Source organism: Hermetia illucens, chromosome 2 (assembly GCF_905115235.1).
Source record: "Hermetia illucens chromosome 2, iHerIll2.2.curated.20191125, whole genome shotgun sequence".
Classification (NCBI taxonomy): Eukaryota; Metazoa; Arthropoda; class Insecta; order Diptera; family Stratiomyidae; genus Hermetia; species Hermetia illucens.
In genome coordinates this window covers 39,808,674-39,823,870 of record NC_051850.1, presented here as the reverse complement: position 1 = coordinate 39,823,870, position 15,197 = coordinate 39,808,674, and the positions used below count along the sequence as shown (strand labels likewise).

Sequence of the window (15,197 nt, the reverse complement as noted above, 5' to 3'; positions counted from 1 at the left end):
AGGATAGTTGCAGTATAGTTTTACATATCTTAAGGTGGTTCTTCTTATTTACAGGCACTTCTGACAAAGCTCATTTTTTTCCCACTTTAAAACGACAACTCGAAATGGGTTTAACATGCTCTACCATAAAGTTTATTAACAGAGAGCAGAAATAATTTTCTTTGATATTTGTAAGATACTTTCACGATTATCCCAAGATACAAATAAAATCTTCTCTAAACTGAAATGGTGAAACTACGTGCCTCGAGAGACGGGGCGAGTGAAGGGGAGTCCCCAGAAGTCTATAGTGTTTTTGAAGGCCCAGATTAGAGAAAGATTAAGTAAAATGATTTAATTGTACCATTTCAATTGAGCACAAATTGTCCGAAAACTTCCCTGCTTGAAAGATTCTGTAATCGACTCAGAACTTCCAACAAACTCATGCTAGCTCGACCTGAATGCACAAAGAAACTAAAGCTGCATATCTTGACCCTACCGACTAGTAAAGGGCAAAGAAATATAATCATAAATCGATTGGGAGCGGATCTTTGAAGGTTATTTGGAAATGCGTGGGTATCTCAAACTCAAACCGTTTTTTAATTTATTTATTTCACAGGATATTCTTGAAGTACTCTTACTTTTCGCAGATTATCCCATCTTGTCTATCTATTGGATCGAAAGTTCTATCTAAATCCTCTCATGACGCAAACCATCTAATCCCTCCCCTTAATTTATTCACGGGCTGCAATGAAGACTCGACCTCCCAGCACGTCGTGTAATATGTGCAAGAACCCCTACTCCTCGTTCAACTTGGACAGCATATTACGCTTTTTTTGGAGATGAGATGAAACCAAGTAACATTAATTTTACGTTGAGGGACGGAAACTCGTTTATCTATAAGTCTATCTCTAGGTGGGGATACGTTAGGGATCAGGTTAAAGGGTGGGAAGAGCTGTAACTTCAGGCCGTGTTTATTTGGCCTCTGTACTCTCGCTATTGAGATAACTTTCCGTCTAAGCGCAGGCTTTTACGAATTTGCTAACGTCATGAATGACTCCTCGTTTGTGGAAGACCCAATATGGAAGTACTTTTGGTTAAGGGGAATCAGTATGAAATGATGCAGAGCCATTTCATCCTGTTCCTTACATTGTTTGTATGTAGCCTAACTAACTTCCATTTCAATTTCTTCGATGTATTAATTTAGGGAGCAGTGTCCCATTAGTGTCTTTATATCTCCGTTCTTAATAAGGACAAAAACGCTGATCTATTGGCCTCTTCTAGAAGATTTTCCCCTGCTGACATAAGTTAAAATCTTGCGGTTCACCTCTGTCAACTTTTACTTCTTCACTGTTACGAGCAGACTTGACAGCGGGCGACCTATTATGGTGTTAGACCTCTAGTGAGCGTATCTGTCAAACTTCATTATCAATGGTGTTCGATTGTTCTGACGCCCATATCAAAAACCTTTCGTTCGGTCGGTCAAGTTGAAGCAGAACCTATTTGAAGCTAGACACCAAGAGGCTTCATTCACTTTAGTCAGGAAATTCAAAATCGATGCTTGAATATACGATCTTACCCTAATTGTTCTTTTATTCTGCAAAGTCATAATCCCCAGCCACGCTTATAGTTTCACTAGTGTACACTTCAGCATTTTTAGGTTGTTCCGCGACGACAATCACTGCCAGATCATTTGCAGAACCAATCACCGTGGCCTCTTTTGGCTCAGTAGAGCGAGGACCCAATTGTACACCACGTCCCACAGGAGAGGATCCAACACTGACCCCCGTGTTACTCCTCCTGTAAGAACGTACTGCTTAGGTCCCTCGACTGTATCATACCAAAGTGTCCCTTCCAAGAGGTAACTTTATACAAGCTTAGTCAAATAGCTGGGGCACCCGTTTTAGTTAATGAGCTTTTTATCCACTTCCTGCCGGCTGAATTGAACGAGCATTTATTGGAGGATATCGTTTTCCAAGCCAAATTGAAAACCACGTCTTCGGCATCGATCATTCTACAAGCTTGAGGAAAACTTTCGTCCCGATAGGCCATCCCTATATTCTATGATTGAGAGAAGTCTACTTTAGGTGACAGGCAATTCGGACAGTGTGATGATGGATGTCCTGATTGCTTATTGGGCTTTGAGAGCAGAGTTAGTTCCTGCCTCTTCCATCGACCTAGAAAAATACTTTCCACCATGCATGTCCTAAATACGCTGATAAATTAGCCTGGTCTGGTCTCAATTGCGAGTTTAACAACACTATTGGGAACAGCATCCAACCTGGCAGCTTTTTTATCACCGATTCTCCGGCAAACCTCCTCAAGTTCTTCTTCAGTTACCTCCGGTACTGTGAAGACATCCACCGCTTGTTTAAATTGTTTGTGCTTCTTTTTATGCACCACTATATCGAGCAGAAGATGAGGGACGTTCGCTCTCTCATCTTCTTCCTAACGTGACTTTTTTTAAAACATTCTCGGTTACTGGCGTATCTAGCCTGCTTAAGCCTACATCGAAGGTTCGAGTATACTTCCCATGTTTGTCGAGGTCAGAGCTTCCTCTAGATAGTGGCTAGATCCTTCCGGGGTTTCTGCGGTTGTCACTTCTCATAGACTAGCAGACCCAGCATTTCCTCATATTGTGTTCTTGCTTGGCTTGATTTCCGCATGCCCATGTTGTCACCTTGCCAGTTGCATCTGTATCCCCAGCACCGCTCTTATTGTTCTCTGATTACGACCACTTCGGCTCTCTAAGTAACGCGTCCAAGGTTCTCTTGAATACTGAGTATTTATTGCTGCCTTTTCATTGAATCGTAAAGTAAGTGGAATATCATCATTTCAAATCTTGAAAAAAGGTATTCCTACTTTTTCTTAATTTCCGTAAGCTGTTACCTTCCTTAATTTAACCGGTAAGCTGTTAATTTCTGTTTGCGTGCCTCCCCTCGCCCTTTTGAGCTACTTGAATGCGTACTCTTGCAATACAAATGATCAGAACTATTTTTCCAAGGTCTCGCGGCTATCCTTTTTGGTCGTGACTTTATCAATGTTTTTACATTTCTCACAATCTCCTGCTTTTCGGCTCGAATTTTTGCCTCTTCTGTTAGGAACTTTTTCGCCTTGCCAGGACAATTTTCACCCGCCTTACCGAGAAACTTCCGCAACTCCAACATCAAATTTTCTTTTTGAGAACATCTGATTCGGCTGAAGCTTTTCCAAAGTCCATCAGCTCCGGATCACGTTTGACCTTCCTAAGAATATCGAGGTTTGTCATATTATGTCTTCTAGAGATGGCGGGCCATAATTTTTCTCTGCCTTCCGCGTTTTCTTTCGACCAATCTTGGTCCATGAGTCTTTTTTGAGGTATTATCTTCTTTAAGTTTATTAAAATCTCCCCGTTGTCTCCACAATTTTGGTTATTTGGTTGGCCTTTCCCCTTTTCCTGTCCCGGACCCTTTTGCCTATTCACGTCAGGAATAGGCAAAGAATCGTTTTCTCCTTATCTACTCCTCTTTTTGAGTTTATCGCCATTTTGGTTGGGAAGGGACATCTCCTGTCTTGCCTGAGTGATGTTTTTTTTTATTTTTCGAAATACTTTTATCGTCCTTGGCACTGTTTTTCAGAACATGTTTGGCTCTTGCTCTGATTATGTTTTTGATGATCTGGTGCACATTATTTTTGCCCTTTATGAATTCGGATTATTATCTATTAATTTTTCACAAAATAGGACGAGCAATGATTTGTCCGTATTCGGACGCCGTTCCTCAGCTTGGTTTTTCTACTGTGCACTTCCGTGTTTGTTACCTTTATGAGAGCGTCCCTGCTTTCCATATTTCACATTTCGGGAGGGACCGAATGATCGTCAGTCAGTTGTTGATACTCCATTGTGAACTGACGAATTGCCAGTCTGTGAAGCATCTCTCTCTATCTTCGCAACAAGTATTCTCGGGAGACTTTCAGACGTATCTTTCTCGATGTGCAATGGTGGCTTAGTAATCCACTACCGAGGCACTGCAGCCCAGGGATATTGAGAGCCGGGAGCTTGCTTGTCTATTCACAAGAGAAGGCGTCTCCCACTAGAGGCCAAGAAATTCCTGTTGTAACCAAGCCTTTCGCGTATTGATTTCCCGCAGAAGCTCTTCTTCCAGTTGGGGGTCAATCCAATGTGCTTTGACTTTATAACCCTCTCAATATTCCACACATACTTTGCACCTATTCAATTGTGTCTCCGGCAGCAAGTACCGCAATATCGTCTTCATAACCGACTACTTCATAAGCAGACTACCATGGGGACCATTTTAGAGGTATGACCTCAGGATGGACTATAGTGCTACCCCTGACGTGATCTCTGTTTTGCTCTGGCTTGCCTCATAAAGTCCGCAGCAGCACATATCGCTTGGGGAAGTCCGCTTCTGAGCTTTGTGGACAATTTTCCAAGAGTGTCAAGAATGTAGAATGATCATTATACGACGGCAGTTGAGAATCTACTTCGCCATTGCTAATCATCGCAAGCCTCAACGTCCAACGACAAGGGAAGATACCTTTTTCAGGTAAATCTCGTGTTTTCTAATTTTTAATGGAGATGACTGCCTCACCCAGCTCTTTCGTTGTGGAAAGACGGTAATCCTTAGTGCCTTTCACACTGTTGATATCAACCTGAATCGAAAAAAGCGCTGTGGTCTTAAATACAGTCCACTGATAATGCTGTTTTTCAGGCATAATATGCAAGTGGAAAATCTTTGTCTATCCAAGGACTTTTATCCTTAATGTCTTGGTTTAATGCATCTGAATATTTTAAACTTAATTACCTTCCTACTTCCAACGATTAAGACCTCACACCGCATCATATTGATCCAACCCTTGAGTCATTTACCATGGGATGATCATCACATATCATCTTCTACCATTTGCACTTTCCTTTCCCAAGAAAAATAGATATGGTGTGGCGGATATTAGATATAAAATGTTTGCCATGTCACTTTAATGGCACTTCTCATTTGCCTTGTCTTAAGACGACAGCGTATGAGCATGGAAAGATATTGTACCGAAATTTTACTTGGCTAGAATGTTGGCGGCAGTATGGCATACTATTTCTGATGTCCCAGGGAGCCGGAAAGTCAACGAGAGTGTTAGCTCCGGGTATCGTCGCCGTTTGTATTTGACTGAAAATATGACAACCTTCCATATATTATAATGTACCCGTTTTGATGTGTTTTTAGACTGTCTGGGTGTTTTCTGCCTGCTATATCATTTCCTGTAGAGAATAGAGGACATGGCTGGAATGATCCCCTTGGCTCCGGTGTTATGTAATATACTTGCAGTAGATACATTGTCTGCATGAAGATGTTGGCGAGGTTAAAGCAAATTTTACTTTAGCTATTAATTTAATCCTTTAGTCGATGAGGATGGTAGGATGTCAAAAAACGGGGGGTAAAATATGAATGCATAGCAATTTATGGGTGACACTTATTTTCGCTGAGAAACAAACGAGGTTCTGTTTATAAAACTAAAGTGGAAATGTTTGTTTGTAAGATAATTCTGTAATTCAGATTCAGTGTGGAGCACTTACTGAGTGCGATCGTCCTACTCTCGACTAGAGCATCATCTGTATCATACTCGTACATGGATCAAAATACATGTACTGCTGTGGGCAAAATGCATCGTCATTTAGAGTATGGGCCCCCTACTAAAGGATACAAAAGCCCAAGAAAATCGTATCACCAATCACTTTCAGCCATTGTCCCATCTTTTTTCCAAAGAATCCATCACCATCACTATCATAGTGCAGCGAAGATGACATTTTTTCATTACTCTCCCCAGCAATCCATTTATTAAATGTCTGACATGACCGATAACATTCTGCTCACCCATACCGTGTGAAATTTATAAATAGTAATCTTCAAACTTTTCCGGAAACGAAGCCGGACCATGGCAGCATTGAAAAGGAGCCTTACGTAACGAACAGATATGTATGTCCATAGACTGTGTGAAGATGTACTTGTGGCTGTTCCAGTAGAATTTGTAGAGTGCTTCCAGGTTACAATCATTTTACGTCTAATATATTGTTTGACACTGACAAAAGATCACCCCATTGGTCTGGACGGGTATGCGATGATGAAAGAATCGGGTAAAAGTTTTTAACTCTCCCATCAAACAAAAAACCGTACAAGCAAGTCATTCCTCTTTTTAGCCGGAGATATTGAATTGAAGCAAGTGGAAAGTTTTGTATGCAGTCGAGTTCCGCAAAAACTGCAATAGAACGGAATGAAACTCACCCTCAAGTTTGAAATCACCCCTGAATAACGACGTAGATGCACCCTCTCAGAAGCCAACCACAATCAGTGTAATGTTCGGGTTCTGAATCAATGAAACATATGAGCTCTTTCGAACATTGAATATTGACCATATTGCAGATGACGGAGAAAGATATTTTCGGGAACATCCCTTGCCATTTTCACCTATAGCGCAACATATTGTTTGGGTGCAGAAAATGGAATGGCGGACTAATAAAACCTTTATAGGTCTTCGAAAAAATCCGCGAATCCTGTTAACTCAGATTAATCCCCTTTGTACGATTTTAGAGGGAGATGTGCTTAAAGTGCGAGTAATATTTGAACTCATGGTTAAGAGTGTATCCTGATTACCGAAAAGGCAGTCGTCCTTCGACTGCTTCGGGCATTTAAGTGGAAGAATTCCATAACCGATCCAAGTGGAAAACGTGATAAAAATATGTTATATCTTTCATACATATCTGAGTCCGTGTGGCTCTCTCCCATTGTGGTGCGAAGTGCAGATATCCTGGTTCGTGAACTTTAATTAGTTATATTAGTGTTTAACAACCTCGAAACAACTTCGCCATGAAAAACATTATTGTGGCCAGGAGCTGTATAATAGGGGATTCATATGTTCGCCTGTATGAATGCAGCTATGCTGTTCACGATTTTGTCTACATATTTCATGAGATATATCCTTACATATAGAAAAAATGTGCAACTACCCTTGATATTACATTTTTTACATTGTTTCTGACTCGTTTTGTTTTTTCTCTTTTATTGCAGGGGTTCAAATCCACTATTGATTTCATCACCCCCAGAATTGGCCGGAATGACGCTGGAATCACGTCTGGTCTCGTACGATTGGGAAAATCAATTTAATAAATTCCAGCAAGTCACTAGACGTGGCTCATTTAAGCCATTATGCTGGGGAGCCAAAAACCGCCTGATACCGGTAAGTTAACTGAAATTTTACGTTTTTTTCTGTCCAACTTGTATTGTTTTTTATGACTTCGGAACTTTCTGCATACTTTAGATTTATGACAAAAAAAAAAGAATTTTAAGAGTGAGGGATTAATCTCTGTCTGGCGCATAAATGTTTCAGGAGTGTTGGCGACAGTCAACAGGATCTCATTGACGATATTTTGGATGCCATCTGTGAGGAGTGTTAAAAGAACTTTTGTGAATATCTTTAACTTTCTTAGCTAGATTTCGTAAAAAAATTGAAGAATATTGAGGTTTATATTGAGTGGCAGGACCACACTTTTTGGTCTTTCGTAATTAATCGATAAAGGGAAAATAAATCAAGAACTTAAAATTGTTGACCATGGGACTTCTATCAGACTACATAAACTCTGAATGTCTAGCAATACAAATTCATAAAACTTTTGAATATAAAACTTTTATTTGGTCAAATATGGCATTAATATATCTCTTAATCAACATCAGAATTAAAATAAAACGATATTGAAAATGTATACATTCACCCCGGGTATCCCTATCGTGGAACGTCTGTAACTGTCTAAGGGCTTATATCGAAAGATTGGACACTTCCTAAGCGATTCATGCACTAAGTACTTTGCATTAATGCCGCCTTATTTCTAGAACAAGGGGACTATTGCAATGGTGTATTTACCTCTAACAAGAAGACCCTGCTTGTGAAGGTGATATGCATAGATATGCATATGATATGATGTGATCCCCTGCAGAAATCATACTACAACAAAGCGGTACTACCAGTATGGAAGGTAACAAAGAGCAATGATAAATCGTACTGTATTCAGCTACAGCCGCATCTACAAGGCAGGTAGACTTGAATTTAGGACTTCGACCAGCGTTCATAATCACGGACATCAAAATACCCATCTTAGGCACGGATTTTGTGTGCCACTATAGATTGTCAGTGGATATACACAACAGATCCTTCATTGACCTCACAACTCCTCTTAGGTCATCAGGAAAAATCTCAGCCTGCTCACCCCACACTTTCCATCGTTTTTAAAGACGTTGTTGACCCACGTATTGACGCAATTTCTTCAAAAATACCGCAACATCACTACCGAGTGTAATCTCTCTTTAAGCATGATGTTCAGCACCACGTCTACACTACTGGATTCCCATTTTCCTCTAAGGTGCGTCCTTTACCAGCACAGAAACTCGTAGTTACGTGGAAAGAGTTCGAAGAACTTCTTAAGCAGGGAATTTACAGACCTTCAGACGGTTGTTGGTCTTCGCCAATTCACAAGATCCCTAAACCCAATGGCGAAAGGAGACTTTGTAGCGATTACAAACGTCTGACCATTCCAAACCGATAACCCATGCATCCATGATTTTGCGCACTCTATCGCAACCCGCCTTATTTTCTCGACCTTGGACTTAATCATCATCAGGTCCCTGTAGCAAATGTACACCTTTCGGACTCTTCGAGTTCAGTAGTATGACCTTTGGACTGTGATTCATCCAGTCTGTGCTGCGAAACCCTCGCTTCTCTTTCGTATCTTTGGATGAATCCGAGCGTTTAGAGAACCTCGAGGGCATTTTCCAACGTCTTCTCCAAACCGGTCGAGTACTTAACGTTGATAAATGCAACCTCCTGCAATCGCGGATGAGATTTCTCGGTCATCTGATTATCCCCGATAGCATCCAACTGGACCCAGTAAAGGTGCAAGCGATTTTGAATCTCCCGCTTCCAAAAAAATGTTGAAGATTTGAGAAGGTTCTTGGACATGTTAAACTTCTATCGTCGTTTTTTTTTTTGCCCAATACCGCCCACCATCAATCGATTCTCAACGCTTCTTGTCTGTGTCGAAAACCAAAGACTCCCGTCTAATTTTCTGGTTCCTACCAAGTAACCACTAGTAGATGCTTCACTTCTGGCATTCTCTCAGTAAAATGCACCCTCTGTCGTATTCTTCGATGCATCAGGCATAGTCGCAGGTGCTGCTCTTCACTAAAAAGTAAACCAAACCAGGCAGCCGTTGAACTTCTGTGAGTTATTAGCCCCGTATCTCGCAATTGAATACTTCCGGTATTCCCTTGAAGGCAGGTCGTTCACAGTATTTGCGGATTGTAAGACACTCATTTTTGCTTTGAAAGAAAAGCGCGGCAAAGCATACCCTCGCCAACTTCGGCACTTGAGCTTTATCAGCCAGTTCACTTGAATGTCGGAAGTGTCCGTCGTGTCTGGAAAAGGTAACGTCGTTACTGTCGCTTTATCACGTGTTGCATTCGGGCTACGAATCGGTTAGTCATCGCAAACAAGGACATTAATTCTTCAGGAAGACAGTGTGTCGCAAGCGTGCAAGTGCAAACATGTTCCATCGGTCCACCAAGCGTTCCCACACAATACACCTCGACATCATTGGCCCTTTGCGAGACTTGCAGGGTTTCAGGTATCGTTTTGGGTCGGTTTGGGTCCTCCCTTTTCTCAGAGATGGGCAAACTCCTCGGCTTTAAATGCAACCGGACAACCGCGTACCGCCCACCGTCCAATGGGATGCTCGAAAGGTGGCACTGGACACTAAAGGTGCCTATAATGGGCCCAAGAGACCCTTCTTGGTTAAAAGTCCAATTGAGAAGAATTTCCTGCAAGTCCCGCGGAGCTGCTATACCAGGAAAATCTGAGACTACTCAGCGACCCTGTTCTCAACATTAAGTCATCTGATTTTGTAGGATTTAGTTCCTTTTCCAGTAAAGAGGTTATTAGCCAGAGCTGCATTTCCGTTTAGACTATGTGGAGAAATATTGGGTCTGGCAGAAAAGAATCCATTATTTTGTCAATAGATGTTTTCAGGGAATAACATTTCGTGACGGGCTTGGTTGTGCGTTTGTGGTTGATAGATTCAGTTGTAAGTTATCACGTCTTGATGATGGAAATTAACAAAGAGAAAATCCGATAATGGCGAAAATGCAAGTCTGGCGTGATTACTATTGATAATCTTTAACTGCTAATTACAGCAGTTTTGGTTTCGCCAATTCTATTCGAAAATTTGGATATCAGAGATGCATTATGTATACGTAAACCGATTGTCCGAAATCGCATAAAATCGTGAAAATAATTTAAGTCGCCCGACCTGTGATTGTCCTAGCATTGCTCAAGAGCTGACAGCTGGCCATAAAATATTTCCGAATCAGTTGCATGAAACTGTCTTCTCACAGAAGTTCGATGTTTAGGTGTCATGTTTCCATTTGCGAAACCTTGGCCAAAAGGAATAAAGTCGAGTCATTTTTTAAGCGGATGGTGACTGGCGACGAGAGATGGGTCTTTCGCGGAAGCTATCATAGTCGGAACCCCAGGTAGACTTCACAAACGCGACAAACGGTGGCGAAAACAATTTTGTAGAATTTGTGAGTATCAAGGTATTTGGACCGTTGCCCCCGTATTTTGTTGGTTTGTATTCTTCATCGGATTTGAAGATGCTGTTTTGTATGGTTTCTTTCCTACCAGCGTATTGATGTTAGAGAAAGTTGAAATCAGGACAACCAAATTTCACCGATTCGTAGCTGCCATTTTGTAACTAATCCACGCCTTGGGATTTTCTCCCTACATTAATATTTCATAGCCTTGATGTATATCCAGAGATGTCCCACGTTGGGCGCCTTTTCCAATAAGTGCACAAAATTCGGTATTTTGCAGATTATATATATACTTATATATATCTCACAAAATACCTTGCAATTAAAGTTGACAATAGTCTAATTGAATAACCAGTTTGAACAACCCGCGCCCTTTCGCCCACTACATTCACTGTACTTATTTGACTCGGATGAAATAGGCCAAGAATCGTATCGGAAGTATTTGGGAGTGACAATACCTTAGCCCATTCTTTCCCCATGTACGATTTGTTCCTTCAGAAGTAATAACGCATAGCAGGGTGCACTCTCTAAAGATATCGTTGCTTAGTTGTTGCTTTATTACTGTACTGGTCAGTTGACGGATAGAACCATTGAGTGTTGCAAATGGAAGGATGCTCTTGTACCTCCTAATGTAAGCTATGCTGCAAAAGCTTTTACTTTTTCTTCATTCATTCTTTATAATCCGACAACAGGAAGTTAAATTTAAGTATCCCCGCTGTTGTACCACCCCAAAAATTATTTACTAATTGATGAATTTTTAAAATGACGAATAATTCCCATGTCAGACATGTTGGTCTATCCCTCCAGAAGATGATCCATCTGCTACTGCTTAACTACATAAAAGGGAGGACATAAAAATAATTTCTAAATTCCATCCTCCCTTCCGCATTTCATCATTCTTTATCTTCATCAAAAAAGCTAGAACATGATTATAATTCCAATTAGTAACTTCACGTGCAAGTTTGATTCCTTTCCCAGACATCTTCTCATATTTCATGAAAATTTAAAGGCTTCCAAGTAATTTTCTACGCAGGAACAATCGATCTCAATTTAGTTAGACACATTTTTATTCCCTAATGCTTCTTGTGGGGAGCATCAAAGAAACTTTACAACAAAATTTTCAGCCCGTGTTCCTTCACCCCTATTCTCTTGGGACTTTGATAAATCCAAGGAAGGTAATCATGCACAAATATAAAGTCTTTAATCCTTGTTGTCCTACATTGATATCCTTTATCGGAAACTCCTTACCGACTAACCTGTCTCTTGCATTTGAACATATTGTAGAAAATATATATCTGTGACTACCTAGATATATCTGAAGTAAGCCTTTTGGGACCTAAAGTAAGGACAAAAGACGTCGCACACATGCTCAAAGATCCCACTCAGTGCACCAAGTATACAATGCAAATAAAGGGCATTCGAGTATGTATGGATGTGTACAAATCTAAACAATCCAGGCCCGCTGTAGATATAACTCGGATAGGTGGGAAGGGTGAAAAATAAACAAACCATAGTTTTATGATGGCTCTCGATACGTTCAAATTATCCTTGTCATCGATAAAAGGTGGAGGGAACATTTGAATTCTATTCTTAGCTATTGCCATGTGAAATTTGAAAATTTACCCAGATATATGTACATATGTATATACTGCGGATGACTCAATGGCCGGGAGACAGGTTTGTCCTCCTTCTTGTCTTGCTTGGCTAAAAGCAATTTATTGTTACGTCAATATCAGATCTTCGTATCGACATCGAGGCTGACACTAGTAGAAAAAAAACTTCTGTCTTTTCCCTGGATGAATCGTTATCATATAAATCATCCTTTTTATCCCGAAAGTACACAATTGCTGTAGTAGACTATTGTCAATGCTATACATCGGCATTATTGTTGCGGGTCCTGTCGTTCTAGTTTGTTTCTTTTCCTCGTTGCCAAGTATTTGTCCAACTTGGATGGTATTTGAATGGAATTACAGTTCAACATGCAGACGTTTTTCCATTGGAATTGCTTATTTAAGGAATTCTGTAATGTTTTTCAGGTCATTACGGTATTAGCTGAGGACAGAGCCCAAATCAGAGAATTTATACGGAGATTGTTCTACAAATATGTCGAGTTATTAAGAGGTCGTTGAGTGGTATCTGACTTTATTTTTTATTCCACCAAATTTAATTCCGAATACGGTCTTCTATATCTCCCACTTTCTCTTTATCTTTTCTTGACGCAATGATTTAAAACTTTATGTGTTTATTTGATAGATAACATATATCGACATCGATTCCTTTGGGGACATTTTTATGCATGCTGGCGTCATTGTCATCGTTGGGTAGCGCAAGAAAACGGCAGCTGCATTTCTTCCACTTCATGGCTTGTTACCTATATTTTTTTTATCGACATTTAATGCACGAATATATCGGGTCCTACAATTTCTCCATCAAAAGATTTTAAGCATTGAAACATAAACCCTTCAACCAGGATCTCTGAATTTATTCTTCCTTTGACTTTTTGAGACGTAACTTGGGACAAGTTGATCTTCTTTCATTCGGAAACAAATGAAAGATAAAAGGATTAAAATGAATTCGAGCAGAAAGAAAACAGTCTAGGATAAAATGACACAAAAACGGGGGATCGTTTTTGAGAGTACGTAGGAATTTTTCCGATATCCTGCAACAACACGTACATAGAAATAGATACCAGCAGACATGGTAGCCTACATTCGTGTGCATTCTCTAATCACAAGCTGCTTTCATTTCGAACTTGCATCAGAAACCGTCACGAAACGAAACCATATCAGGTCCTAATACTACATGCATCCTGACATCTATATGGATGACGACATATGCATATTTACCTTTCAAATCCCTGTCGTACGCTGTTTGTCTTCTATACAATCGAGTGTAGTTCTTCGGAATGTAATTTATTTTCCGACTTTTCCCCGGAAAAAATGTAGAGTTCGTTGCTGATTTGTATACCATGCACTTTTTTTCTAAATCCTAGAACCTCTCCAGGAGACAGTGAGCCTGTTTACTTTTCGGCGGTATTAGACGGAGCCAACAACGACTGTTTTTGTGATTTCAGATGACTAGGATTTCCAATGACTAGAAACTGCATAGACGGATACTCCGTAATGGTTGTTGGATTTATTTTTTGCTGAAACTTCGAATCACTGATATCGAATGTGTTCTGTTTGTAAAGCAATTATTGATGGTTGAGGTGGAAGGAGCTGATTGGAAAGTGAAACAGTTTTTTACTAGGAAGAGAAAACCAAACGTATGAAGCACAAGGAAGAAAAGGAATAAATGCGTGATGAGATATTCATTAACATGCATATCTAAATTTTCTATGGTCCTATGTAAAGGGTCTGTTCAAATGAGACTGATTTTGAATTTTCTATAGGGGTCAAGCTTGGATGGTTTCAAGGAAAATATAAATACAAATAAATATTGTTTTGTCGGTAAAATTTATGGATCTGTTTCCTCAGAGAGTAAGAGTGGAAACTTTTTCAAGGATATTACACTATATCATTGGTAAACTAGCCAACATTTCCTTTTTGCAGTTCAAGAAGTCCACATCATCCAGATTTTAAAAGGAGAAATTGGAAAATAAGTCTCCCCTATCTTTCCTTCTTTTTGGTCTAAAACGCTATAGGGATCGATTTATCTGGGTTGGGTTCGCCATAACTCTCGACTACAAGATAGATCTTGGTCGCCCTGTGGATCTTTTACCATCAACTGGGATCTTCAATCTAACCCTATCCAGCTAGTTGCCATTAGGAAGGATAATTTGACAGTACTATCGAAGGTGTTTTTTTTCATAACTTATTGACAATGGGCGCGATTCAACATCAGTCGCAAATGTCTTTACTTCGGACTTGACTATAACGAGTCATACCATTGGTTCTCATTAATATTATCGTCCCCATAACCGCAGACCGGCGCTCATAGCTTTTGCTGGCTGCCTATAACTCAGAACTTATCACATTCGAACTTTTCTCTGTGAGGTGAGTTTCTTCTCATTAGATTTGATGATTTTCTCGGTGTCACTGACAGTGCCCCACCACCACCATTTCAATTTCAATCCTATTTTAAGTAATCAAGGCTGCTTGACTATACACTGCCGAAACTTCGTGTGGGAATGCTTCACCCCCCCCCCCCCCCCCTCCCATTTAACTAACCAATAACGGTTAATGCAAAAATTTAATATTACAAAGTGAATATAGGAAGGCTTGCGCTGCTAAGTTCACCAAATAATAAGAACCAAAAAAACACAAAGTTAAGGCTTCCTTCCTTAAGATGTAGTTATCCTTACAGGGCTCCAAAAAAGGTCTGTTTTTGCAAAATTCCTTCGGCCTGCGTGCTGTTTTTCACTTCTTTTCGAAAAGCCGCAAAAGCTGCATAAGAGGGATGTAAAATGTTTTGCCTGCCTATGAAAGGGACTATCCGCTTGATATGATAAGGAGCTGTTGATTCTTTCGCCTATCACTGCATCCTCTCTGGAGGCGGTGACACCTATCATTGAATTTTGTCCTAATGTGTTATTGGCACGATGAGGTAAAGCTACTAACTTCTCTCATGCTCTACGATTGTCCAGCTCTAGCTAGAGTC

General features: G+C 40.3%; 1 protein-coding gene across 1 annotated transcript in view; it reads left to right on the top strand.

Moving 5' to 3' along the window:
- Positions 1 to 15,197, top strand: part of LOC119649384 (MOXD1 homolog 2) — a 310,141-nt gene that overhangs the window by 258,036 nt on the left and 36,908 nt on the right. The window contains exon 11 of the mRNA XM_038051502.1: positions 7,029 to 7,197. Within this exon, the coding sequence (XP_037907430.1) occupies positions 7,029 to 7,197 (169 nt within the window). The remainder of the gene's footprint in view (positions 1 to 7,028; positions 7,198 to 15,197) is intronic.